This window comes from Microcaecilia unicolor, chromosome 7, assembly GCF_901765095.1.
Source record: "Microcaecilia unicolor chromosome 7, aMicUni1.1, whole genome shotgun sequence".
In the NCBI taxonomy this organism is placed as follows: domain Eukaryota; kingdom Metazoa; phylum Chordata; class Amphibia; order Gymnophiona; family Siphonopidae; genus Microcaecilia; species Microcaecilia unicolor.
In genome coordinates, this window is record NC_044037.1 from 121,031,363 (window position 1) to 121,058,949 (window position 27,587).

At 45.6% G+C, this 27,587-nt stretch overlaps 1 protein-coding gene across 1 annotated transcript in view; it reads left to right on the forward strand.

Annotated features, from left to right (window-relative positions):
- LOC115474732 (integrin alpha-X-like) overlaps positions 1 to 27,587 on the forward strand; it is a 258,012-nt gene that overhangs the window by 112,566 nt on the left and 117,859 nt on the right. The window contains exons 12-16 of the mRNA XM_030210360.1: positions 10,841 to 10,989; positions 14,532 to 14,672; positions 25,042 to 25,245; positions 25,572 to 25,702; positions 26,446 to 26,606. Coding sequence (XP_030066220.1) covers positions 10,841 to 10,989; positions 14,532 to 14,672; positions 25,042 to 25,245; positions 25,572 to 25,702; positions 26,446 to 26,606 — 786 coding nt within the window. The remainder of the gene's footprint in view (positions 1 to 10,840; positions 10,990 to 14,531; positions 14,673 to 25,041; positions 25,246 to 25,571; positions 25,703 to 26,445; positions 26,607 to 27,587) is intronic.

The window sequence follows — 27,587 nt, forward strand, 5'->3', positions numbered from 1 at the left end:
ACTGTTTGCACCGGCCCTGTAGCCTTCCCTCTGATGTATTCTCGCCTTTGCAGAAACAAGAAGTTACATCAGAGGAAAGGCTGTGGGGCCAACATGAGCAGTGTGTATTAGTTGCTGCTCGCTGCTGGTGAAAATCTGCTATTTAAAAGGTATTCAAGGAAGGGCGGATGTTTGAGAGACCATATGGATGCAGGCAAGAGAGGGAGAGACGAAATCACTTGTGGGACAAGGCGGAGTACTTCTGCCCACCCATCTTGGGCCCAGGCCCACCCAAATTTGGGTGTCTGGCTACGCCCCTGATCTGAGGGGGAGGGGAGAATGATGTTGGATATGGGAAGGGAGAAAGATATGGGACTTGAGGGTGGAGGAGGGATATGGGACCCAGGGGCAGGGGCCCAGATCCCTGTCAGTCCACTCCTACCCATAAGTGTGCATTTACCTTTGTGAATCGGGGCACAAATTTAGGCACCAAGTTATAGAAAGATGGGGTATGGAATAATTCTATAAAGCAACATCTAATTTTAGGCATCAAGAAGGCACCTGTTTAGAGCCTATTCTATAAAGTAAAGTAGGCGTCTATTTTCCTTTATAGAAAACTAGCATAACAAATCAAATCTATACTTATATTTTAGGCACAAACATTTACAGCAGCAATAGAGCTGATGTAAATGCTCTTGCATAGATTGCTAAAAAGCACAGGTGAATTATAGTATTCTATAATTTATGTGCATGTGCACAACTGTGTGCCCCACCAGTGCCTTGCCCAGACTCTGCATATGGGTATGCCCACCTTCAAAGTATGCACCATCACATTTAGGTGCCATATTATAAAACAGTATGTAGTTGGAATATAGGCATTTACATATAAATGCTGGTATTCTGGTCATTTAAACGCATTCTTGGTACCTAAATTTGGCACCCTCCTTAAGAATTGCCTTCTATTCCCTTCATTCTATAACTTGATGCTTATTATTGGATGCCAAGTGCACAAATAGTTTATAGAATATTAACACTTATGCACGTCAGAAGTGCCAACAATTGGCATTTACATGCGTAAGTGCTAGGCATTGTTCTATAATGTGTGTGCACTGGTGTACAGGAGCCTGATCGCATAGGCTCAGGAGAACTGGTTGTTAACTTTTGAATAGTTTTGTAAGCCGGTTGTTACCATATATACTCAACTATAAGCCAAGATTTTGGGGCTTAAAAAAAGCCCAAAAATTGGGATCTTGGCTTATAGTCGAGTTGGCACACTATTTTTGGTCTTCTTCCTCTCCCACCCCCGCAGTGGCCATGATTCTTCTTATGTCTGCAGGCTGCCTCTGAAGCTTCTGCTGACACAGAAGAATGGTAAGTGCAAGCTTGGCTGGTGTGGGGCCTTGAGCATGCGCATATGCTCAAGTCTCCTCACTGGCCCAGTTTGCAGTTACCATACTTCTGTGTCAGCAGGAGCTTCAGAGACGGCGTGCAGGCATAAGAAGAATCGCGGTCACTGTGGGGGAGGGGGTGGAGAGATCCGGAGGTGGTAATGAGCCAGTGGAGCATGCTGATAGGTTGTGGGGCTTTGAGCGGAACCGTCATGGAGTACGTAAATTTGAATATTAGTGCCGACCAGAAGGTGTGGAAGCTGGAGAAAGAGAATGAGCAGCTGTGCAGTCAAGTCAAGTTTCCTGGATTTTCCAGGAAAACCTGGGTGGCTGCTATCCATCTGAAACCCTTTCTACTCTCTCTTTCACTTCCTATCCTTAGTCCCCCTCCCCATCCCGCTACAAGTTTCCCAATCAGGTGCTCAATACTGGAAGGAAATAAGGTGTGGTGGCAACATCATCCCAGAATGAGGAGTAGGAAGGAGCATGAGGACGAGGACTGGCAGAAGAACTGCATGTCCTATCCTCACAACATCTCCTCCTTTCCTTTATGATGGTTTTCCTCATGGAAAATCAACAGCAAAAAAATAGTGGTCTTTAATTCTGCAGAATAACTAAATGATGATTTCCATCACCATAGGAGGAAAAAGACCTCGGAAACTTAAATCTGTTTGACTCCATTCTTCTAGCCCAATTTCCAAAATCTATCACTGGTAAAAAAAAAAAAAACCTTCCTAATGTGCAATCGCTTTGAAAATTGTCACTTTTTCAATTTTTTTTAATTTATGAATTTAATAATTACATTTATGAAATTACACATAAATTCGTATATTGGAAATCAAACAGTTGAATCAAAAAAAATAGGCATATTATTTTAATATATTTAGTCCTCAATAAAGTGATCCAAGATCTAGGAAATTGTAAATTCAAATGGATTAACCCAAATAATTAATAATTAAAGCTGAGAGAACCTAGATGTTGCAGCCGAGATTAAAGCATTGGCAATCAAGAACTACTACAAAATTATTCTTTAGAAGAAATAAATTATAATAATTTCCCTGGATCAAAAAAACATATAATTAGTGGAATTTAAAGAAACACAACATTTTCAAAGAAACCTAAGCAGGAAAGTCCCTCCAATTCGGAGAATTCCAGTGACGTTCCTAGGGTGGCTGACACCCGGGGCGGATCGCCAATGCGCCCCCCCCCCCCGGGTGCAGCACAACCCCCCCCCCACCCCCGGCAAAAGGACACCCCCTCCCCCCTGGCGAAAGGACACCCCCCCCGGGTGCATTTTTACCTGCTGGGAGGGGGGGGGTGCCACGTGCCTGTCAGCTTCGCTCGTTCCATGCTCCCTCTGCCCCGGAACAGGAAGTAACCTGTTCCGGGGCAGAGGGAGCACGGAACGAGCGGAGTTGACAGGTGCACGGCACCCCCCCAGTGGCGTGCACCCGGGATGGACCGCACCCACGGCCCCCCCCCCCCCTTGGTACACCACTGGAGAATTCTCTCCTTCAACAACAAAATTCTTTTCTTCTTTGCGTTTCTCTAGCAAGGTCCGGAAAAATCTGAACTATTGATCTAAGGAAGGTTGAGTTCATGTGGCGAGAGTAAAGCTTGAATATATTATTGCGGTCTAGTTCCAGAGCAAAAGTGACCAGCAGCGTAGTTCTTTCGGTTATAACCTCCACTGAACTCTCCAAGAAATCTGTTAGATTTAGGCCAGGTTGAGGAGAATTAGGTAAAGTTCCTGTTCCAGCACCAGAAATATATTGCATTTTAGTAATGGGTGGAAAACCCTCAGAAGGGACACCCAGTATATCCCTAACATATTTTTTCAACATTTTCAGTGCTGGAATCAAAGGAGATTTGGGGAAATTAAGAAAACATAAATTACTTCTCCTAATCTGGTTCTCTAAATATTCCATTTTACGCTGATGGAGGTTATTACTTTTTATCAACATTAAAGTTGAGGAATTCACTGCTTTTAAGTCTTTATCAAAAAGTTCCATTTTCGTTGTTTGCTCTGCTATTTTAGTAGTAACCAAATCTTGAGCCTGCTTTAGTTCGGCCACATCTCCCCGTAAAATACCTGATATTTGTTGTAGGCTGGAATTCAGTCCTTGTATTGCTTCCCAAAGTTTATCTATAGTAACAGTTGTAGGTTTTATCATCACTCCACGATCCATGGTAGAATCACCAGTTTCCCTCTCAGACACCAAACCTGCCTGAGGTGCTATTCCCACCGGCGTCGAAGAGGCAGCGGGGTCTCCACATGCAGCCGCAGGGGTCCGACTTCCGGCCTCCGCGTTCTGCTCACTCGCTGCCCTCAATTCATCCCCAGGTTGTGGAGGTACTGTTGAGGGAGGCGGACCTAGCGATGCTCCCCTCGCGCTAAGGTCAGAAAGTTCTCCCGGACCTCCCGAGGTGAACAGCTGGGCTCCCGGCGCTTGTAGCCCCGTCTCCTCCAATGTCATCTGTCGCAGAAGAGGTGGGACTGCCCTGCCTATGGAGGTAAGCAAACTAGGCTTTCCTTTCCGCTTTCCCATTCCGGGTCTGAGGAAACTCAAGTGTGGCAGGTTCTAGGGGGTATCAGAGACTAGTTCGCGCGCGTCAGCTCTAGGCACCATCTTGGATCTTCCTCAATTTTTAATTTATAACTCATATTTCATTCCATGAATGGAACTGACTCTTAAAAGTAAGAGAAATCAGCACTTAAATGTATTTTAAAATGTATGGGGAGGGAGAGAATTCCATGCTACTTCACATTAGAAAAGCTACGAGGATGGTATGGGATTTGCGTTACAAGACGTATGAGGAGAGACTTGCGAACCTGAACATGTATACCCTGGAGGAAAGAAGAAACAGGGGTGATATGATACAGACGTTCAAATATTTGAAAGGTATTAATCCGCAAACAAACCTTTTCCGGCGATGGGAAGGCGGTAGAACGAGAGGGCATGAAATGAGATTGAAGGGGGGCAGACTCAAGAAGAATGTCAGGAAGTATTTTTTCACGGAGAGAGTGGTGGATGCTTGGAATGCCCTCCCGCGGGAGGTGGTGGAGATGAAAACGGTAACGGAATTCAAACATGCGTGGGATAAACATAAAGGAATGTGCAGAAGGAAGGGATCCTCAGGAGCTTAGCCTAGAATGGGTGGCAGAGCTGGTGGTTGGGAGGCGGGGCTAGTGCTGGGCAGACTTATACGGTCTGTGCCGGGGCTGGTGGTTGGGCGGTGGGGATAGTGCTGGGCAGACTTATACGGTCTGTGCCAGAGCCGGTGGTGGGAGGCAGGGATAGTGCTGGGCAGACTTATACGGTCTGTGCCAGAGCTGGTGGTGGAAGGCGGGACTGGTAGTTGGGAGGCGGGGATAGTGCTGGGCAGACTTATACGGTCTGTGCCAGAGCTGGTGGTGGGAGGCAGGGATAGTGCTGGGCAGACTTATACGGTCTGTGCCAGAGCTGGTGGTGGAAGGCGGGACTGGTAGTTGGGAGGCGGGGATAGTGCTGGGCAGACTTATAGGGTCTGTGCCAGAGCTGGTGGTTGGGAGGCAGGGTTGGTGGTTGGGAGGCGGGGATAGGGCTGGCCAGACTTATACGGTCTGTGCACTGAAGAGGACAGTCAGTACAAATAAAAAAGTAGCACATATGAATTTATCTTCTTGGGCAGACTGGATGGACCGTGCAGGTCTTTTTCTGCCGTCATCTACTATGTTTATTACAGAATATGTGCAAAATTTTCCCTCCCGCCAGCAAAGGTATGCCTTGCATACCCACGGGGGGGGGGGGGGGGGGGAGTAATACGTTGCTCTCTGAGTCCACCTCTGGGCCCCCCATCCAAAACTGCAGGGCTGGCTATGCCCGGAGAGAGAGTCTATTGTTGATAATTTACCAGCATACCACTGGGTGTGTGCCAAAGTTGTTTAGCTCTTAATTGCAAGGGGAATGTACATGTGGACGGAGCATAGGCTGGCTATGGATGTGTTGTCAAGCAATATATGCAACTTATAGAATACTATCAACTGTGCAAATTGTATGGGGCACTTAGGCATGTGACCTTACACCAGTCATTGAGCTGCTCTAAGTGGATGTACCTACATTTTGGCTCACCAACATAGTTTTGCGCTAGTATTCTATAATGGCTTAGGTGCACCGAAGCGCTGTTACAGAATTGACACTAAAATACTCCATTGCGGCCCTCTGTACTTTGGTGCCAAGTTATAGAATTGCCCCCATGTTTGTATAATCTATTTCTATGAGGCTCATTTCCCCATCAGCCTGAGGATTATACAGTCTCAATATACAATGATTCTTATAAAATACCTCATGGACATGGAGGAGTTTTCTTGTTTGTACATCCAGTTTCTCAAGATCTTTAAAAGGCCAGTCTAAAATGTAGAAGTGAATATGGATATAGAGCTTCAAGTCATAAGTACATAAGTATTGCCATATTGGGACAGATCAAAGGTCCATCAAGCCCAGAATCCTGTTTCCAGTATGACCTTTTGGTTTGTCTTACTGCATATTTGTATTTTCTATGTATTTGTTTCCATGCATTGAGTGTATGTTCATCTTTTGTTTTTTTCCATGCTCGTTCAAGTTTCCTGGTTTGTGTTTTGAGTTTTTTTAATTCGTCTTTGAACCACGGTATTGAGTTTTGTCTTCTTGAGATTCTTGTCTTTAAGGGTGCTATTTCATTTAGTATGCTTCTGCATCTATCCTCCCAGTGATTGAGATAATGTATGGAATCCGTTCGTGTTGTCCAGTCGTTGTCATATATCAGTTGTCAGAATATTTTTGGGTCCAATTTCTGAAGAAAGGATAGGGTCAAAAACATTCATTGCATATACATTGAGCAACACCAGCTCAATGCCATGAGTATGCAAATATAAAAGCATGTAACGACCTGCACTATCCTTTTCCATATGTTGCACTGTATAAGGGAGATACTTGCTAAGCAAAATAGCCACCCCAGTACTATGAATGGTACCCACAGCAAAAAGGACCTCTCCCACCCACATCCTTCGTAATTTAAGGTACTCCAACTCAGAGAGATAGGTCTCCTGGAGACAGGCTATATGCAACTTTTGTTTTTTTTTTTAACTCCTGTAAAATTTTGGATTGCTTAATGGGGGACTTAATCCCCGCTATATTCCAGGAACCAATATTCAAAGAGGTCATTCCCAACTAAAACAATGGATGCTAAACGACCAGCATATCTCACAAAAAAAATGAAGGTTCAGGCGCCCAGCCCCCCAGACAAGCACTAACTGCCCATAAAACCTAACCAAACTACCCACTTAGAGCATGCATAACCCCATGCTCTAACTGCCCACCCCCCCACCCATATAACAAACCCTCCCCCCTCTCAATCATACCTACAGAAACTAACCCCCCCTACTACTTAACATTTCTAAAGCGCTACTAGGGTTACGCAGCGCTGTACAATTTAACAACGAAGGACAGTCCCTGCTCAAAGGAGCTTACAATCTAAAGGACGAAATGTCAAGTTGGGGCAGTCTAGATATCCTGGATGAAGGTATAATGGTTATGTGCCGAAGGCGACATCGAAGAGGTGGGCTTTGAGTAAGGATTTGAAGATGGGCAGGGAGGGGGCTTGGCATATGGGCTCAGGGAGTTCCAGGCATAGGGTGAGGCGAGACAGAAAGGGCGGAGCCTGGAGTTGGCAGTAGTGGAGAAGGGTACTGAGAGGAGGGATTTGACCTGTGAGCGGAGGTTAAGGGTAGGAACATAAGGGGAGATGAGGGTAGAGAGGTAATGAGGGGCTGCAGATCGAGTGCATTTGTAGGTAAGTAGGAGAAGCTTGAACTGTATGCGGTACCTGATCAGAAGCCAGTCAAGTGACTTGAGGAGAGCGGTGATATGGGCATATCGGTCCTGACGGAAGATAAGACGTGCAGCAGAGTTCTGAACGGATTGAAGGGGGGATAGATGGCTAAGTGGGAGGCCAGTGAGGAGTAGGTTGCAGTAGTCAAGGCGAGAGGTAATGAGAGAGTGGACGAGTGTTCGGGTGGTGTGCTCAGAGAGGAACGGGCAAATTTTGCTGATGTTATAGAGAAAGAAGAGACAGGTCTTGGCTATCTGCTGGATATGCGCAGAGAAGGAGAGGGAGGAGTCAAAGATGACTCCAAGGTTGCGAGCAGATGAGATGGGGAGGATGAGGGTGTTATCAACAGAGATAGAGAGTGGAGGGAGAGGAGAAGTGGGTTTGGGTGAAAAGACAATAAGCTCGGTCTTAACCATGTTCAGTTTCAGGTGGCAGTTGGACATCCAGGCAGCAAAGTCAGATAGGCAGGCCGATACTTTGGCCTGGGTTTCCGCAGTGATGTCCGGTGTGGAGAGATAAAGCTGGGTGTCGTCAGCATAAAGGTGATATTGGAAACCATCTTAACCCCTGTAATCCTCTCTCAGTCACGTCACATATAACGCCCACCCTCTCCCAAAAAACACCAAATCCTATCTGATGTCTCTATGACCTAGTCCAGTTCCCTATAACACTCCGAGTCCTCACCCCTGCATCAAACAACCCCCCCCCCCCCCCCGGCAAAGACTCCCATATGGCAGCTCTCCAAATAAACAGCTCTTCCAAGGGAAAGTGCAATTTCCACCCATACTACCCAACAACAAGCATTTAAAATGAACAGTATGTGCACAATATAAAACACTGCATGACTTTCTTACCAACCAAAATAAAGCAGGAACCCAACAATCCAACATCCCCCTTACAGGCAGTTGCAGTGTCTGCACTATTCAGAGGACATTACCCTGTCCCAGCAGCTTCCTGCCTAGGCCGGAGCCAACTTTGTACTCCAAAGAGATTCCCCTGCAATCACTCAGGAGCTTCACACTCCCTGTTGGGAGCGTCTAGTTGGGCCAAAAAAGCTGATGCATACTCCAGTTTTTCAAAAAGTTTTATTTGGCCCTTGTAATTCACCTGGAGTTTCGCAGGATAAAGAAGAGCGAATCTAATCTGCCATTTAAGCAGCGCTGCACACATTTGCACGAATACCGTTACTGCATTAGCACAGTGGATTTTTTTATTTTGGTATGCCAAGTGCTTGCCAGCCCGGATGAAGCTCAAAACTGCATGCTTGTGGGCAAAATTAAGCATCCATCAGATGACCGACCTGGGGCGACCTCCATCAGGCCTCTGTTGCCCCATCTGATAGGCCCTCTCCATGTGGAACGATCTGGCCTAGTCTCCCAGCTGCAGCTCCTTCGGCAATCAAATTTCCAAAAAGCCACGGAGCTCCCACTCCAGTATGGACTCTGGGAGCCCAATGAGGCGCAAGTTATTACAGTGCGATCTGTGTTCTAAGTCATCTAATTTTTGTTCCAGCGCCAGAATGTTTTTTTGCAGGGATGCCTGAGTACACTCCATGCCTTGAGTGTGATCCTCCAGAGAGCTTGTACGCTGCCGGTATTCTGTCAGCTCCAATTCAACAGTGTCTATGCAATCATGGGCCTCCTCCGCCCTGTCATAGATCATCTGGAGCTTTTTGTTGAGGGATGCTTCTACAGCTGCTGTGACCTCCATTATTATCTCGGTAGTCCACTTGGAACTCACAGACGGGCCCCCTGGGCTGGATGTGGGCACCATCTTGAATGCTATACCAGGTATGTCCCGGTCTTTTCTTGGTGCCTGTGATGTTTTGCTGGCTTGGTCTGGTAGTCCCCTGGTGTGGCCCATCATGCACAACTGGTTAGGGAACCTCAAGATTCTATATCAGCAGACTTTTAACAGGTTTCAGGAGGGTTTGTTGGAGCTCAACTCAGTTGCTGCTGCCCCAAAGCATCGCGTCATGTGACTGTTCAGTATGGATATTCTTATTTTCTTAATTTTGGCATTTCTGCGACTTAGACCATTGAAGTCCACCCAGCTTTGTCCTTAATTTCCAACTACTGAAGTTGCCATTGAAGCCCGCTCCAGCCTATCCAAATTCATCTTGTCAATTGCAGAACACAGACCATAAAAGTCTGCCTGGCACTATCCAAATCTGTCGTATGAATTGTGGGACAAAGACCGTAAAAGTCTGCCTGGCACTGTCTTCACGTTCCAAATTACTGGAGTTTGTGAAAGCCTTCTCCAGTCCATCTTAAACCAGACCCAGGCCGTACAAGCTAGCCCAGCATCGGCCTTAGTTCTTCACAGCCAGTGCCGCCATCTAAAGCGCCACTTGACATGCAAACACACATGCAACCATTTAAGGTTTTTTTTCAATACCATTCATTTTCTACGTAGAGATCTTCTGTGTTCATCCCATGCCTTTTTTATTTCTGTCTCTATTTTCTTTCCCACCACCTCCCTCGGGAGGGTAGTTCAGGCATCAACCACCCTCTTCATGAAAAAGAATCTACTACCCCTCAACCTCAATTTATGTCCTCTAGTTATACCGTTTTCCTTTCTCTGGAAAATATTTGAATCTATATTAATACCTTTCAAGTATGCAGTGCCGTAGCGAGGGCGGCTGACACCCGGGGCCACTGTGCACCCCCCCTCGGCGCGTACCCCCCCTCCCCCCGGAGCGCATTCTTATTGCCATACGAAAGCGAGGGGCGGGCGGGAATGCCGATCCGCCCCGAGTGCATGTCGCTGGTAGCTGCGTTGGCTCCGCTGGTTCCCTGCTGTATCTGCCCCGGAACAGGAAGTAACCTGTTCCGGGGCAGAGGGAGCAGGGAACCAGCGGAGCCGACACCCCCCCAGCGGCGTGCACCCGGACGGACCGCCCCACCGACCCCCCTTCCTACGCCACTGCAAGTATGTAAACATCTCCTCTCCTCTAGGATATACGTATTCAAATCTTCCAGTCTGTTCTCATACATCTTTTGGCACAAACCCCATACCATTTTTGTTGCCTTCCTCTGTACCACTTGAAATCTTTTTACATCTTTTTGCAAGGTATGGCTTCCAAATCTGAACACAATACTCCAAGTGAAGCCTCACCAATGACTTGTACAGGAGCCTCAATATCTCCTTTCTTCTGCTGGTTATACCTCTCCCTATACAGCATAGCATCCTTCTGGCTATGGCCACCACCTTGTCACACTGTTTCTTCGCCTGCAGATTATTTCTCTTGTGTTTTATTGCCATGATGTTATTGGAGTCAATATAATATATTTTATTGGCATCTACTGCATTGAATATCTTATAGACTGTAGGTTATGGGTCTTTAATTTTTGGGAACATTACTTGGATCTCCCTTTGAAATAAGTGTTCTTCATATTAGGTACATACAAAATCCATTCCAGGAGGAGATGGAATTCAGTTTGTGTTCTTTTTCTACCAAGGTCTATAAATCAGAGTTCATTCCATGAGATACAGAAATTCTTACTAGTTCTTCTACATATGTATGCAGATTCCATGATCTAGGGGGAAAGTAGTGCTGGCTATGATTATAGAAATGAGTTATGCAAAATGCTATCCTATCATTGGCTGCCTTTGTTCCACAGGGTATGCAGTGACACAGGTGGTGACAAGAGGCAAAAATCTATATGTGGTGGGGGCACCACGGTACCAACATATTGGCCGGGTGAGCATCTTTCACCAACACTCCTCCAATGACAGCTGGATGGTGAAACAACACATACAGGGAGAACAGGTAATTATGGAGAACTGTTTCTGAGTGGAGTTGGTAGAGGTCAGTACTGTTACAGAATTAGACATGCCAAAACTAGATATACAGAACTGTGGCACCGATGCAGAAAGTTATTGCAAGTCTAACTGCGTGGTTACCGCCGTTTCTACATGGGTTATATGCACCATGCAATGCAGAAAGGGATTTAGTGTGTTTTTTAACTCACACGGGATACATGGCTGTACATTGTATTAAAATAAATGCATATGAGACTATTAAGTATTTTGCAGCAATGCAGAGGAGTAAATGATGGCTTTTGACATGCAGTTAATGCAATAAGTTTTTCACCAGGTCCAGTGCAGCATAGCTTGACCTGACTGCCCTGCCCCACAACTTTCTACACTGACACACCGTCAACTCGGCCCATTCTCCCTCCCTCCCTCCTCATATTTAAAAAAAATTCACTGATGACTAGCAGCAACCCACCTCCCTGAAATGATTGGCACCCCTCCCCCAACTTTAAACTGCCCTTCTGGGATGCACCAGGTAGGGTCAGTCTGCCATATAAGGGAAAATTCCTTTATATGTCAGACTGATCCTGCCCAGGCAATCCCATGCCAACAGCACCAGAGACAGGAGCGAGTGGATAATGCTCCTGCCTCTTGTTAAGCTATGACTTGGGTGGGCTTGGGGGGGAGGGGAGCCTAAAGGAAGGGGTCAGGGATGTGAGGTGCCACTAGATACCAGGGATCTGAAGTCAAGAAAGGGGGGTTGGGTTGGGTTGGGGGCGGAAGGGGGGCCGTTTTGATGTCAAGGAATTTTTTTGGGGGGGGGTTCAAATAGTTGGGGGAAGGAGAGGTCAAGTCAGGGAGGGAAGGGGTCAGTAGAAGGGCATTTTAAAGTCAGAGGGAGGGAGGGGTGCCGGTCATGTCGGGGATGAGGGTGCCACTAGATATCAGGCAAAGTTTTTTTTTTTTTTTTTTTAATATCAGGGGAGAAGGAGAGAGGGTGGTTGGGTAAGGTTGGGTCAGGCAAGGAGTGGGCAATCGAACTGATGCAGATCACTAGCAAATTCTTTTTTTTTTTTTTTTTTTTTAAATCACTGCACAGTCACTGACAGGAAAGATAACATTTTGCAATGAGCTGTTGATCATGTCTGCGTTTTTAACATGGCAGTAATTTTTCATTGCAAACTGCATATTTTTATATTGCTAATTTCAAAGTAGAAGCCACACGGCTTTCTGCATCAGCCCCTGTGGGATAAATAGACTTCAGGGGAAAAAATGAAGCTGGTGTTGTTTTAAGCATGTCAGTTTATATGGTCACCCAATTAAAGTAGTGGAAACCCAGAGTCTACAACTGAGTATATTTGCTGGGCCATCTATCATATTATGATATGCTGTCTTGTTCCCAAGAGCACTATACAGAGAAATAAGTTCTGAGACCTTACTGTTTCCCAGTGTTATACAAAGATTTACCTAGCTTGCCAATTTGTGCTTGCCTACTGTTCAGTCTCAGATCTTATTTAGTGTAGCAGGGTAAGCGAGGATGTGGAGTCTCAATAAACACAGCCACATAGAGAAGTCCCCACAAAAAAATGGCCCAATGCATTTCTATGGGAGAAGTAGCTTCAACTTATGCAGATAGAAGCATACATACAATGAAAATAGCAGTTAGGGAATTCCTCCTTTCAAACTGCCTCTCCTGTATTCTGCCTCCACCACTGAAAAGTTCCCCCTCACACCCCTACAACTGTTCCACCATCCAACAAACTGCCCCCAACTTCCTCCCTCCCCCCCCCCCCCACCCACCCTGGGAAACCTACTGACTGAATTGTACAGCTTTCTTATTGGTTGCTATTGGGCTCATTTTCGAAAGAGAAGGCCGCCCATCTTTCGACATAAATCGGAAGATGGGCGTTCTTCTCACAGGGTCATTCAAATCGATATAATCGAAAGCCGATTTTGGACATCCCGAACTGCACTCCGTCACAGGGACGGCCAAAGTTGAAGGGGGCGTATCAGGGGCATAGCGAAGGCGGGACTTGGGCGTGCCTAACACTAGGATGTCCTTGACCATAATCGAAAGAAACAAGGACGTCCCTGACGAATACTTCGACGACTTTACCTGGTCATTTTTTCTTACAACCAAGGCACAAAAAGGTGCCCGAAATGACCAGGTGACCACCAGAGAGAATCGGGGATGACCTCCCCTTACTCCCCCAGTACCTGGGAGCAATTTATGAAGTCCACTGCAGTGCCCCCTAGGGTGCCCGGTTGGTGTCCTGGCATGTCAGGGGGACCAGTGCACTACAAATGCTGGCTCCTCCCTTGACCAAATGGTTTGCATTTGGTCATTTCTGAGATGGACGTCCATGGTTTCCATTATCACCGAAAATCAGAAGCGACCAAGTCTAGGGACGACCATCTCTAAGGACGACCAAATTTCAGGATTTGGGCATCCCTGACCGTATTATCGTAATGAAAGTTGGGCATCCATCATGTTTTGAAAATACAGGTTTCCCCGCCCCTGGATGAGGACGTTTTGCGAGGACATCCAAATCGAAACGAGGACATCCCTTTCAATTATGCCCCTCTGTGTATCCTTCCAACCATCTGCTCTGTTTCCACAGGCAGCGTGGCAATATTTTTGTGTGTCCTTTTTGTATGTAGTAGAATCAGGCAATCTTTTTATGTATTTTATTATTTTTAGAAAATGTTGCTATCAATTTTTTTTGTCCGCTCTACTAATAAACACAATTGTATGCATGTTCCTCTGTAGTTGGTTGGAATTTAATTGGTCCCCCTATTCATGCCGGTTTTTTCTCCTTTCCATTTTTTGCTTTCTGTTGCTATACAAACATGCAGACATAGCAGCCCACAAAAATAAATACACACACATACACACACACAAGCAATATATAGATAACCACACAAATATGATAAATTGAAAAACACAGATATACACATACAGACAAAACATAGACACAACATATATATACACACACACAGACACACACAGAGGATGGAAAGAATTCCATGACCCATACTTTGCATGCTTTCCCACTTGTTTATGTGGCCCATGGAGTAATAGCTAGGGTCTGGCCTCTGTTTCAGGGTTTCTTCTCTGAGCAGGACAAACCCCATAACCCAAACAGATGGGAGGAAAGAAAGTTGTATACAGCTAGATAATTAATTTCTCAACTGCTACTGCAATATCAAGGACTCTTCAGACTTTCTGGCAACACACAACAGCTTGCTCTTACCAGAGACAGAACAGTCTGTTCTTAGGATAGGAGCAGGTGTCATCAGGGGTAAACCATTTGGGAGGACTCCTTGCTGATTTATTTCATGCCCAGTGATCTTGCTGTACCCTGGTGTATTACATTTAATGTAATTAATTTACAAATTTATAACCCATTTTCAACCAGCAAGATATACAAATTGGGCTAACGTCACATAAATATTAAAAAAACGTACATTCACACACTGTTAAAATTATACAAATGAAAAACTAATATTAAGATATCATCTCTCTAACCCTTTTCCCATTTCCTATTGTTTCAGACTGGATCTTATTTTGGCACTGAGCTACACTCAGTGGATCTAAATGGTGATGGCAGCACAGACCTTGTTCTGATTGGAGCACCACTATACCATAAGCCAGGGACTGGGGGACTGGTCCATGTCTGTATTCTCAGTTCAGAAGTATGTATATTGCAGAACAGAGCAAATTGCTATTAAGAAAACATGAAACAAAACAAGAGCACCTGTTACTGTTGTTCCTGCTAGTGGTGATTTTGTGACATCAGTTATTATTATTTGTATAATGTATCAGATATATACAGTGCTTTATAGATAAGTATAATGGACAGCCCTTTTTGTTTCTTGAAGCAGACACAGACAAAATATATGGGGTGGGGGTCTTGGGGCCAGCTACATGGGATGATCCATTTTTTAGACTCTCCAAGCTAGGATGGAATCCAAAGTGGATGAAGTGCAAGTCAACATGAGGCCTGCCCTACCTAATTATAGACATACCAAGTCACATGCATTAGGTGTGTGACATATGCATTTGCTGCTGTTCCCTAGCTCACATGCCAAAGCGCCCTTCCCTCCAGCATTGGCTTCTCTCCTCCACCCCTCCCCTAGTTTGGCATCTGTCACTCACTCCCCCCCTCCCCTGCCTGGGTCCTTTAAACTTGCCCTTGATCCTCGCCAGCATTGGCAGCAGCAACCTCCACAGTACTGAAAATAGGCTGCCTGTGAGCGGTCCGTGGGCCCTTCGTTATTTTCATTGCTGTGGCAGCTATTGCTGCCAATGCCAGCAAGGATCGAAGGCAAGTTTAAAATAACTGGGGGCAGGAGGAGCGAGTGACGAATGCTGAACTTGGGGGGGGGGGGAGGTGGTAGGAGAAGAGGTGGGTCAGATGCTGAACCGGGGGGGGGGGGGGAGTGAAGTGATGAAGGACCTGCAGGGGAAGAGGGAAAGATACTGTAACCGGAGAAGGGGGGAGGAGAGAAGTGAGTGAGAGATGCCATATTGCAAGGGGGACAGCTAAATGATGCAAAACCTGTGGGGGAAGAGAGAGAGATACTGAAACTGGGAAGGGGAGGAGGGACGTGAGTGAGACAAGCCCCACTGTGAGGGTGGGGGAGAGCTAAATGATTTGGGACCTGTGTGAGGAGAGGGATCTGTGGGAGGAGAGGGACCTGTGGTGGGAGAGGGAAAGATACTGGAATTAGGGTGAGGTGGGGAGGAGGGAAGTCAGTGAGAGATGCCATAACACAAGGGGAAGAGCTAAATGATGTGGGACCTGCAGGAAAAGAGGGAGTGATAATGGAACGTTGGTGAGGGGAGGGAAGGAAATGATGTAAGGAACTGTGGAGGAAGCAAGAAGAGTTAGAGAAACTGGACCCACAGATAGGTGGGGGGGCAGGAGAGAGAGGGGGGGCATATGCTCAATTCCTGGGAAGGAGGACAGGAGAAAGAGATGCTAGACATGAGGAGGGATAGGGGCACAGACACTGTTCCCTCTAAGCTGAGCGGGAGACCTCCACCTGCATTCCTGCCAGTCGGTGGGGTGCTGTTTCACTATCACATTTTCAATAGTGAGAGACAGGCAAGCTCTGCAGGACTCCATAGAACCTGCCTGTCTTTAATAACTGAAAACACAATATTGACGCACCACCTCTCACTGGTAAGAATGCATTTGGAGGATTCAAGATGGCCGCGGCTACAGCATGACCTGTTTGTTAGCTCTTAGTAGTTTACCTTTTTGCGGATATGCTGAAGAGAAGGGGCCGTCCTGCTTCCACTGCCCCTCTGCGACATACCCTCTCTACTGGAGGAATTCAATCATACCTCCAGAGACTGTCGGTTCCAACTTCTTCGGTGGAAAGCCCGCTGAGTCGCACCGGAGTGAATGGAATCCAGTCTGGAGCAGAGCAAAGTTCAGGCAGCCAACCCGGCCCAGCCTGGCTTGACCTGACCTGCCCATTTCTTCCATGCCAGGTGCTCCAGAGAGTCTGCTGTACCAGCTCAGCTGCTGCCGCTCCCAAGCAGTCATTTGGTGCTCGGATCTTGCCTGGGCATTTGCATGCCTCCCAGCACCTGTTGCACTGATATTCCTTGCCCCGGCTCTTTGGCTTGCCTCGGAACCATGAAAGTTTTGGGGAAAAAAAAAGCTACACACGGTTTTCATAGTGGAGGAGTGGCCTAGTGGTTAGGGTGGTGGACTTTGGTCCTGGGGAACTGAGGAACTGAGTTCAATTCCCACTTCAGGCACAGGCAGCTCCTTGTGACTCTGGGCAAGTCACTTAACCCTCCATTGCCCCATGTAAGCCGCATTGAGCCTGCCATGAGTGGGAAAGCGCGGGGTACAAATGTAACAAAAATAAAATAAATACACAAAGCGTGTATGCATATATGAAAGCCATTTGTAGCACAGACTGTTCTGAGCGTGCGCAGAACAGCCATGCTTAGGGGGTGGATGCTCTACACATGACTACTACTACTGCTACTATTTAGCATTTCTATAGCTCTACAAGGCATACGCAGCGCTGCACAAACATAGAAGAAAGACAGTCCCTGCTCAAAGAGCTTACAATCTAATAGACAAAAAATAAATAAAGTAAGCAAATCAAATCAATTAATGTGAACGGGAAGGAAGAGAGGAGGGTAGGTGGGGGCGAGTGGTTACAAGTGGTTACGAGTCAAAAGCAATGTTAAAGAGGTGGGCTTTCAGTCTAGATTTAAAGGTGGCCAAGGATGGGGCAAGACGTAGGGGCTCAGGAAGTTTATTCCAGGCGTAGGGTGCAGCGAGACAGAAGGCGCGAAGTCTGGAGTTGGCAGTAGTGGAGAAGGGAACAGATAAGAAGGATTTATCCATGGAGCGGAGTGCACGGGAAGGGGTGTAGGGAAGGACGAGTGTGGAGAGATACTGGGGAGCAGCAGAGTGAGTACATGTATAGGTTAGTAGAAGAAGTTTGAACAGGATGCGAAAACGGATAGGGAGCCAGTGAAGGGTCTTGAGGAGAGGGGTAGTATGAGTAAAGCGACCCTGGCGGAAGACGAGACAGGCAGCAGAGTTTTGAACCGACTGGAGGGGGGAGAGGTGACTAAGTGGGAGGCCAGCAAGAAGCAGATTGCAGTAGTCTAAACGAGGGGTGACAAGGGTGTGGATGAGGGTTTTGGTAGAGTGCTCGGAAAGAAAGGGGCGGATTTTACGGATGTTGTAAAGAAAGAAACGACAGGTCTTGGCAATCTGCTGGATATGAGCAGAGAAGGAGAGAAAAGAGTCAAAGATGACCCCAAGGTTTCGAGCTGAGGAGACAGGGAGTATGAGAGAGCCATCAACAGAAATAGAAAACGGGGGGAGCGGGGAGGTGGGTTTGGGGGGAAAAATGAGAAGCTCGGTTTTGGTCATATTTAATTTCAGGTGGCATTGAGACATCCAGACAGCAATGTCAGACAAGCACGCTGAAACTTTGGTTTGGATGCAAGGTGAGATATCAGGGGTAGAAAGGTAGATTTGGGAGTCATCAGCATAGAGATGGTAGGAAAAGCCATGGGATGAGATTAATGATCCAAGGGAAGAAGTGTAGATAGAAAAGAGGAGGGGACCAAGAACAGAACCCTGAGGTACGCCGACAGGCAGAGGGATAGAAGTAGAAGAGGATCCACCAGAGTGAACACTAAAGGTGCGGAGGGAGAGGTAGGAAGAGAACCAGGAAAGGACAGAGCCCTGGAATCCAAGTGAGGACAGGGTATCGAGAAGTATGCTGTGATCGACAGTGTCAAAAGCAGCGGAAAGATCAAGAAGAATGAGGATGGAATATTGGCCTCTGGATTTAGCCAGTAATAGGTCATTGGAGACTTTAGTAAGCGCAGTTTCGGTTGAGTGGAGAGGGCAAAAACCAGATTGTAGTGGGTCAAGAATAGCATGTGAGGAGAGAAAATCAAGGCAGCGGCGGTGAACAGCACGCTCAAGTAATTTTGAGAGAAAAGGAAGGCGGGAGATGGGTCGGTAATTAGAGGGATAAGTAGGGTCGAGTGAAGGCTTCTTAAGGAGAGGTGTGACCACAGCATGTTTAAAGGCAGCAGGGACAGTCGCAGTGGAAAGTGAGAGGTTGAGAATGTGACAGATAAAAGGAATAAGAGCAGGAGAGATGGCATTAAGAAGGTGGGTGGGAATGGGATCAGAGGAACAGGTGGTACATTTTGAGGAAGAAAGGAGAAGTGTAGTTTCCTCAATAGTAACTTCAGGAAAGGAGGAAAGGGAATGAGGGGAAGGAGAGAGAGGGGAACGGACTAGTGGAGGGAGAGGTGGTGAGGTAGAGAAAGCAAGGTTTATCTTTTGAACCTTGTTGTGAAAGAATTCAGCAAGGGTCTGAGGAGATAATGAAGGGGGAGTTGGGGGAGGGGGCACCTTGAGGAGAGAGTTCAATGACCTGGTGCTTTACCTATCAAGCTGCACAGTAAAAGTCCATGCAGCTCATTTGCATGTGATTTCTTTTGAGAATCGCTCGCTACTTTCACCTCAGTAATTTTTACGGAGGTGGAAATAGTGAGTGGTTCTTTCTGGGAACTTTTGTGCATCGACCCCTTAATCAGCACCAGAAAAAGAACAAATAGCTCAGGGGTACCTTGGTAGTGGGATGAGGGGAGGAAAGAGGAGGAGAAGAAAGCCTGGGCTGGCAGCACTGACAGCTGCAGGAAAAGTCCAGGACAGTGATGGCAATTGGCTACAGGGGAAGCCTGGGACAGTGGTTGTGATTGGCTGCAGGGGAAGCCTAGAACAGTAGTGGTGATTGACTGCTGGGGAAGCCCAGAACAGCAGTTGTGAAGTTGGACAAATCCAGAATAGTGACTGCGATTAGTTGCAGGGTAGCCCAGGCTGGTGGTTATGTGTACTTCCTGGTCACATGGAGGTTAATTCTGTTAAAAGGGCACCTAGCTGGAGGTAGCAGTGCAAATACACACTAGCCATAGAGCTGATGTAAATGCTCACATCTAGCTTGCTAAAAAATGCACATACATAAAAAATACAATGCAAATGACCCCTTCTCTCCACCTTCCCATCTCAAGCCCAAGTCTCCTCCTCTCATGCCCCTCTGAATCCCATCATACTGTCCTCCCTTCCCTCTCTAGTCACCTCACTCACACCCTACAGCCTCTCATTCTCTCTCCTCCCTCTCCACAAATAGCCCACAGTCCCTCCAGTCTCCTTACTTGCCCCCCCACTACTTCTCACTCAAGTCTCTTTCTCCTTTTCGTTCCCCTTCTCTCTCCTTGCTGACCCCCCTTTCACAACCCCCCTTCTTGGGAAATGTGGAGAGATGGGGTCAGAGTTGTCTGGGGTGTCAGTGAGGATTAGAAGTGGTGCTATGAAGGTACATGAGAATCAAAAATGGCAGGTGGAATTCAGGGGGATCTGGGGTATGAGATGTGAGGGGATCATTCTTATCTCTTCTGATCTCAAATCCTCTTCCCCAGTCCAGGATCCCTTATTTCTCCTCTACCCCCCCCCCCCCCCCCCCCCCATGATCCCTCTCCCCCTCTCCTTCCTCTGTTCCTTGATATCCCCATTCTCTTCTGTCTCCATACCTTTATATCTCCTTCCATCCTCTATCCTTTTGCCTGTCCTGCTTTAGATCCCTTTTCCCTTTCTCTCTCCATTCCCCAAACTCCTTCCCTTATTCACCATCCCTCTCTCTTCCCAAGCACCTATCACTAAGCTTTATCTTACCACCAAGATTATCAAGGCTGGGGCTAGGGGAGCTAGAAAGCTAGAAATTATTCCATACTGTGTTTACTTAATTTGGTAATCAAGCACCTGGGACAATCCAATAAAACAACTATTTACAGCACTTGTATACCACAGTAAATATGAACAACCAAACAAAATAATAATTACACCCCGTGATAGTCTTTTCCCTAATTCTCCTTACTTAGTTGTAGTTCTTATAGTACAGCTGTTACTTCCCAGAAGAACGTCTGGGATGGATGGCTTTACCTTGTTGAAATATTGCTGCAGCTGGATGGTGTAGCATTTCTTCTTCCTTTCCTCTTTTTTCTCCACACAGGTTGTGGCGAAAGAGAGGGTCCCTGTAACCTATGTTTCCTGAGATAGTCCTGTAGTTTATAGGCTCTGAGGCAGAATCCCACTCCTGGTACTTTGGGGGGTCTAAGACTATGCTAGTCAAAGATGCTTCAACTTGGAGGTTAAGACTTCTTATCATATCCCCCAGTCCCCTGCCCTCCCCCTCCACTATCTCTCAGTCTGTTAGGTGCTCCCGTCACTTTTCCCATCTAGATCCTGCTCAGTTCACCCCTCTTTTTACCTTTTCCCCATCAGATTTCTTAGCCCATCCCCTGGAATCACAGGCTCGGGCCTGGAATGATTAAATTGAAACTGGCCTAGACTCTTTTGCTCCTCATTGGGCAAGTGTTCACCTTTCACGTCCTTCAGCCCCTTGGTACCATCATGGATTGCGTTTGCAGAAGCGCAGACTTCATAGGTCGGAACGACTCTGGTATATTTTTAAATCAGATGCTGCATTGAGGGCCTATTCCATAGAACTCCGCACTTTTAGTAAACATCTGAAATTAGTCAAATGGCAATTCTTTTCCAGGCAACTAACCTCCTCGCCCTGTCCAGCTTGGACTCTTTGCTTTCATTAATCATTTCATCAAAAATCCTAGGGGAAGTAATTTGCCTAATCTTCCCTGTCCAGATGCTTTGGCTCAGCACTTTGTGTCTAAGGTTGATCTTCATCTTCAAAATATATCGTACTTGGCTTCTGCTTGCTCTGGGCACCTGTCACCTGATCCACCTCCTACTTCTTCATCTGCTTAGTTTTCCTACTGGTCTTCCTTCTCCTTTCCCACCCTCACCTCACTTACCACTACACTATCCTCTATGTGATTAACATTCTGACCACTGGATCCACTTCCTCCCATCATGGTTAAAATGTTCTAAAGGCCCTCTGGCCCTGGCCTTGACCCCGGCTGTTGTTTTAAATAGCCTTACCTCAGGCCAAATACCTTCTCTCTGGAAGCGTGCATGGGTTACCCCCATCCTTAAAAAACAACTCTCTGACCTGTCTCTTCTATCTATCACCCGGTTTCCAACCTGTTTTCTTTCCAAACTCTCTGAGTTAGTCTACTCGCAGCTATTGGACTTTGTTGAAAAGACTCACGCACTACACCCTTTTCAATCGGGCTTCCATCAGGGACACAGCACTGAGATAGTTCTTACTTCGGTTCTCAGTGAACTTCACAAGACTTTGGATAGAGGGCACATTACTCTTATGTGTAGGAGGAAAGCAAGCACTACTTTGAGCACTATGCCCAGCCATTCATGTGCCTATATGGAGACATATATGATCTCATAAATACATGGCACAATCATTGAACATAGAAACATGACGGCAGATAAAGGCCATATGATCCATCTAGTCTGCCCATCCTCTGTAACCCCTAATTCTTCCTGTTCCTAAGCAATCCCACATGCTTATCCCATGCCTTTTTAAATTCTGGAACAGTCCTTGACTCCACCACCTCCACCGGGAGGCTATTCCACGCCTCCACCACCCTTTCTGTGAAATACTTCCTTGGGTTACTCCTAAGCCTATTCCCTCTTAACTTTGTTGTATGCCCCCTCATTCCAGAGCTCTCCTTCATTTGAAAAAGGCTCTCTTCCTGTACATAAATGCCCTTGAGATATTTAAACGTTTCTATCATGTGTCCTCTCTCCCTCCTCTCTTCCAGCGTATACATGTTGAGGTTCATAAGCCTGTCCCTATAATTTTTGCATTCAAGACCAATTACTAATCTCGTAGCCGCCCTCTGGACCGACTCCATCCTGTTTATATCTTTCCGTAGGTGCGGTCTCCAGAACTGCACGCAGTACTGCAAATGAGGCCTCACCAGAGACTTATACAACGGCACTATCACCTCCTTTTTCCTGCTGGTCATGCCTCGCTTTATGCACCCAAGCATCCTTCTGGCTTTGGCATTAACAACCTGATTACAAGATGCAAACTCAGACAATTTATCTATAAAGCTTCTAGAACAATGCGGAGGCAACAAGTCTAACAAAAGCACAACAACTCTTGTTTACTGTACTTGGAAGTTGCTGATAAGGTCAGGATGTTCCAGGACAATCAGGATGTTATCAGAATTGACATCAATGATAGCAGGCTGTTATCAGAACTGACGTCAGTGCAGGACTGGCCAATATATACTTGTTTATGTTATTCTAAAGACATAAAGTACGTCAGCAGTACAGATACAGCTTCTGATTTCTCTATAAAAGGGAGCTCTTATAACAGATAGGGGCTGCTGTGCCAATATCTTCTCTGAGGAGCAGACCGCATTGGAGAGACTGACCCTCTGAGGGATACGTTGTTATCTTAAGGACTGCATCAGGTTTTATGTGTTCTGTGGGTTATACTGACTCTTTACATGTCAGAGTCCAGCTAGAGATTTAGGTGTGTTTAAGCTATTTCTATAATGGGATTGTCTTTGTCTTTATTCTTGTCTTCCTTATATTATTTGCTGCTATTATAAATAAAATGCCTTATTTTTATAATATTTGGGTGTGGAGTTAGTTCCTTCTATTATTTTGGCGCAGTGGGTTTGGATCTAAGAATAAGGGGAATATATTTGCACCTGGCACTTCACTCACTAATGTTAGTCTTGTCTGGGACCCATTTCTTTCGGAATTTACACTGTCAGGTACCCCAATATATGTATTGTGCCTACTCATGGTTTCCCTAGATCTTTTTGCAGCTTTTGACCTTGTTGATCACTGTCTTCTCTTATCTAGGCATTCTCTCATGGGTAGTTCTAGATTGGATTTATTCTTTTTTATCAGAACGTGTTTTCTCTGTCTCTTTGGGGTCTAAGTTCTCTTCTGTCTACCCCATCAGGTGTGGGATCCCTCAGGGCTCTATTCTCTCTCCTTTGTTGTTTAATCTGTTCATTAGCCCTCTTGCCACTCTTATACAATCATTCAATATTAGATGTCACATGTGTACTAACGACATTCTGTTTCTGTTTCCTTCATGATGTGGTGTCTTGGTTAATCGCCCATAATTAAAATTACATGTTGGATCTCTGGGTCCTTGTCATAACCATACATAGTCCCCGTGCTTTTTGACCTCCCAATCACTCCCGTCCCCTCCTTCCATTATCTGGGGGTCTGGATCAACTCCAATTTAGCCTTTCAATGGCAAATTTCTGGAGTGGTCAAGTCAGGCTTCACTGTTCTTCGGAAGCTACACTCTCTTAGAGACTTTTTTGATTTTGAATCTCTTCACACGCTTTTACACACCTTACTCATATCCAGACTCGACTATTGTACTATTATCTACGTTGGACTTCCCCAGTCTTAAGTCAAACATTTACAGACTCTTCAGAACGGTGTAGCCTGCTTCCTTTGTAAGTCCAGGAAATTTGATCACGTCACTCCTTTGTTATCCCAGTTGCACTGGCTCCCTGTCCATTTTCAGCTTTCCTTTAAGACTTTGATTCTAGCACATAAAGCATTTCACACAGGTGTCCTGGGTTATCTCTCTTCCTTGACTGTTCTCTATACCCCATCTCGGGCAAGTGTCTGACTCTCTCTGGATCTCATCAGGCCCATCTGGAGTTCACCCAACATTCTGCCTTTTACTTCACTGCCCCTGCACTATGGAATTCTCTCCCTGCACATATTCTGAACCCTCTTGCCCCAAGTTCAAATCCCTTCTTAAAACTCATGTTTGTGCCTTAGTATTTCAGAGCGGATCTTGATGTGTCTTAGCTAATGGGTTATATATAACCTCTTTTTTTTTCCTTAGGCTAGATCTGTGTGAATGTGTATGATTGTTTGTCTTATCTTTCCTATTTTGTTATGGAGGTTCTTTTCTTATTTTACTATATTTATGTTTTTAGATTGTAAACCACATGACCCACCCCCTGGGCTCGATATTTATGGGAGCCCTGGTTTCCCTCCAATCAGGCAGCAAGCTGCAGCTTCTGATCTAGAAGTTGTTGGGTTAGGGAAATGTCAGAACTGCTTCTATTATGGTAGTGGGTTGAAGGTTCTGGTACTGGTACACAGGCAGAACCTTAGCCATCTCTACACTAGCAACACATTTAAAATTGATGGCAGGAGGACAGTTGTAGTTTGTTGAGTTCCATCCTTGCCCTCTACGTTCTCGTGAGGTGGCAGAGAGGGATACAAGTCAAAGCAGCACAGCTTTCCTTCTCTTGCAGCAGATCAGCACAGGGGCATAGGGATTTTAAATGCACCATCAGCCTCTGCTTGCCAGATATACCAATCCTTCACAGCAATTCTACGGAAGCTGAGCAATTCCATAGGAGAGGATGGTTTTCCATGGGAGGGGATGGCTTCTGAAATGCAGCTGCTGTAGAGTGGTCAGAGCACAGACAGATTCCCAGGTTCACTGAGAGAACACAGTTATTATATTTGTTCTAATTTCATTGCTGCCTCTAATTTGACTGTGTCAAATGTCGAAAACTTTATCATAAGAAATGCTAAAATATAATTTTCTTTCATTTCAGGCAAATTTTTCATGTGAACAGACAATGCGAGGAATAGGAGGGAACACTTTTGGTCGCTTTGGAGCTGCAATTGCTGCCCTCGGTGATATCAGCAGTGATGGCATTACTGATGTAGCAATTGGTGCCCCATTGGAAGAGGAGCAGCATGGTGCTATTTATGTGTTTCACGGATTGCAAGGAGGATTTCAGTCCAAATACAGTCAGGTAAGAGTTCTTTTTTTTTTTAATCACATACGCTGTAGTAACATTCAGCCCTTCGACATAGTTTCTGCTGCTATGTCTTGGCACATGTATGCAAGGAATACTTAGCCAGTCTACCAAATCTCTGCTGTTTGTCATGGTAGATATGGGAGAGCCATACTTAAATTACAGCGTTAGGAGAGTTGCCAGGTAGAGTTGAAGAGAGCCAAAGATAGGCAGCACCAAGAAGAGATGAAAAGATAGGAGGCAGGTAGGAGAGCCAGGGCACCTCACTGAATAGGACTGTAGGTCTCTCATCATTATATAATATCAATGACTTCTCTTGCCAGCGCATTACATCTTCCCTGCTGTCTTCAGGCCTTTGGTACTTTGGTCAGTCTCTCCATGGGCTGCTGGACATGAGTGGAGATGGACTGACAGATCTCGCTGTGGGAGCACTGGGGCATGCTATAATCCTCAGGTAAGGCATTACTATAGCTTTATGTATATTGCTATTTTTTTATACAAACAAAGCAGGTGGGTAAGGAGATAGACTGTGACTAACACTGTACACACCTATAGTGTTGTATAAAGTTGGGAAAAAGACCTCAGACACCTGTGCTTTTTATATGCTGATATAAGATACAGCTATTACAGCGCAGTGCTGGCTTCGATCATAGGTCTTTTGAGCAACAGTGCAAGGCAGTAGCGAAACGTTCCTATGTTATAGCTGCAGACATTGAGCATTTAAACAGCAAAGGCAGCCCAGAGTCCCCTGAGGAAACCTTTTGGTGAAACGGGTCCCCGTAGGTACGTTTCGCTACTGCCGTGCACTGTTGCTCAAAAGATAAGTTGAACTTTTTTTCCCATATATTGTTGTTAAATGTGAAATGATTTTAAATGCAACACCATATAATTACAAAAAATTGATACCGTTGGGTATTTTTGGACCTATGATCAAAGCCAGCACTGCGCTGTAATAACTGTATCTCATATCAGCATATAAAAAGCACAGGCGTCTGAGGTCTTTTTTTCCAACTTTATACAGCACTATAGGTGTGTACAGTGTTAGTCACAGTCTACCTCCTTACCCACCTGCTTTGTTTGGACTGCATTAGTTATTTTTTCCAGTGGGTTTCCAGTTGTCTTGATATTTTTTTATACAGCAATATCAACCTGTACAGTTATAGAACCTCTCATCTATCTATCTCTTTCTCTTTCTAGGTCTCGGCCTTTGATAAATATCTCTACCTCCATCACATTTGACCCCCCTGAAATCCCAATGGACATGGTGGAATGTTCCAGAATGATGCACAACAAGGAGACTCCTGTGGTGACTGCAACTCTATGTTTCCACATCACCAGCCTGAGCCGTGGTCACAGAGGTAATTCTATGCTGTTTGTAATGCTCTGATTTGTGTCCTCTGGAGCCCTAGTAACAATGCATTAGCATAATCAAAACAAGGAGTAATTAAACTCTGGACAACAGTTCTAAAATTATGCTGCTTCAATAAATTATTCAATCTTCTTACTAATCTCAACTTATAATAAACATCTCTAATGATCAAGCATGCGTGGGATAAACATAAAGGAATCCTGTGCAGAATGGATCCTCAGAAGCTTAGCCAAGATTGGGAGGCGGGGCTGGTGTTTGGGTGGTGGGGCTAGTTCTGGGCAAGACTTCTACGGTCTGTGTCCTGAAAATGGGGCTAGTTCTGGGCAAGACGTCTACGGTCTGTGTTCTGAAAATGGCAGATACAAATCAAGATAAGGTATACACAAGAAGTAGCACATATGAGTTTATCTTGTTTGGCAGACTAGATGGACCGTACAGGTCTTTTTCTGCCGTCATCTACTATGTTACTATGTTATGTTATATGTACTTTCATTATTAAACCTTCATCAAGCATAACACCTAAATCCCTCAATTTTCAAACAATAGGTTTGTCAAGTCTTAGGCAAGCCTTTATCACTGTTCTGCTACTTCACTCCTAGAATGATTAGCATGCAGTTTAAACCCAATACTATAAGCATACATCATCACCCAGATTCGGTCTCCGTTCTTAAGCAAATCTTCTTTAATGTAGCAACTTGAACAAGGAAAAAAAAACTTAGTCTTGACAGACAGTTTAGCTTCTACTACCCACTCTCAATCTGCTGCCCTGAACTTAGGGGTACTGGGAAAGCTGACAGACAAAGCTGAACAGCAAAAGCAGATGGTGGGTGATAGATGTATAGGTTGTAAAGCTGTAGGTGTACTCTGAAGGAGCCTATTAGAGAGAATTACAAAATTATATGGAATTTGTAGTTCTATCCTATTTAAAGGCATAGCAATGTTTTATTTATATATATATATAAACAGGCAA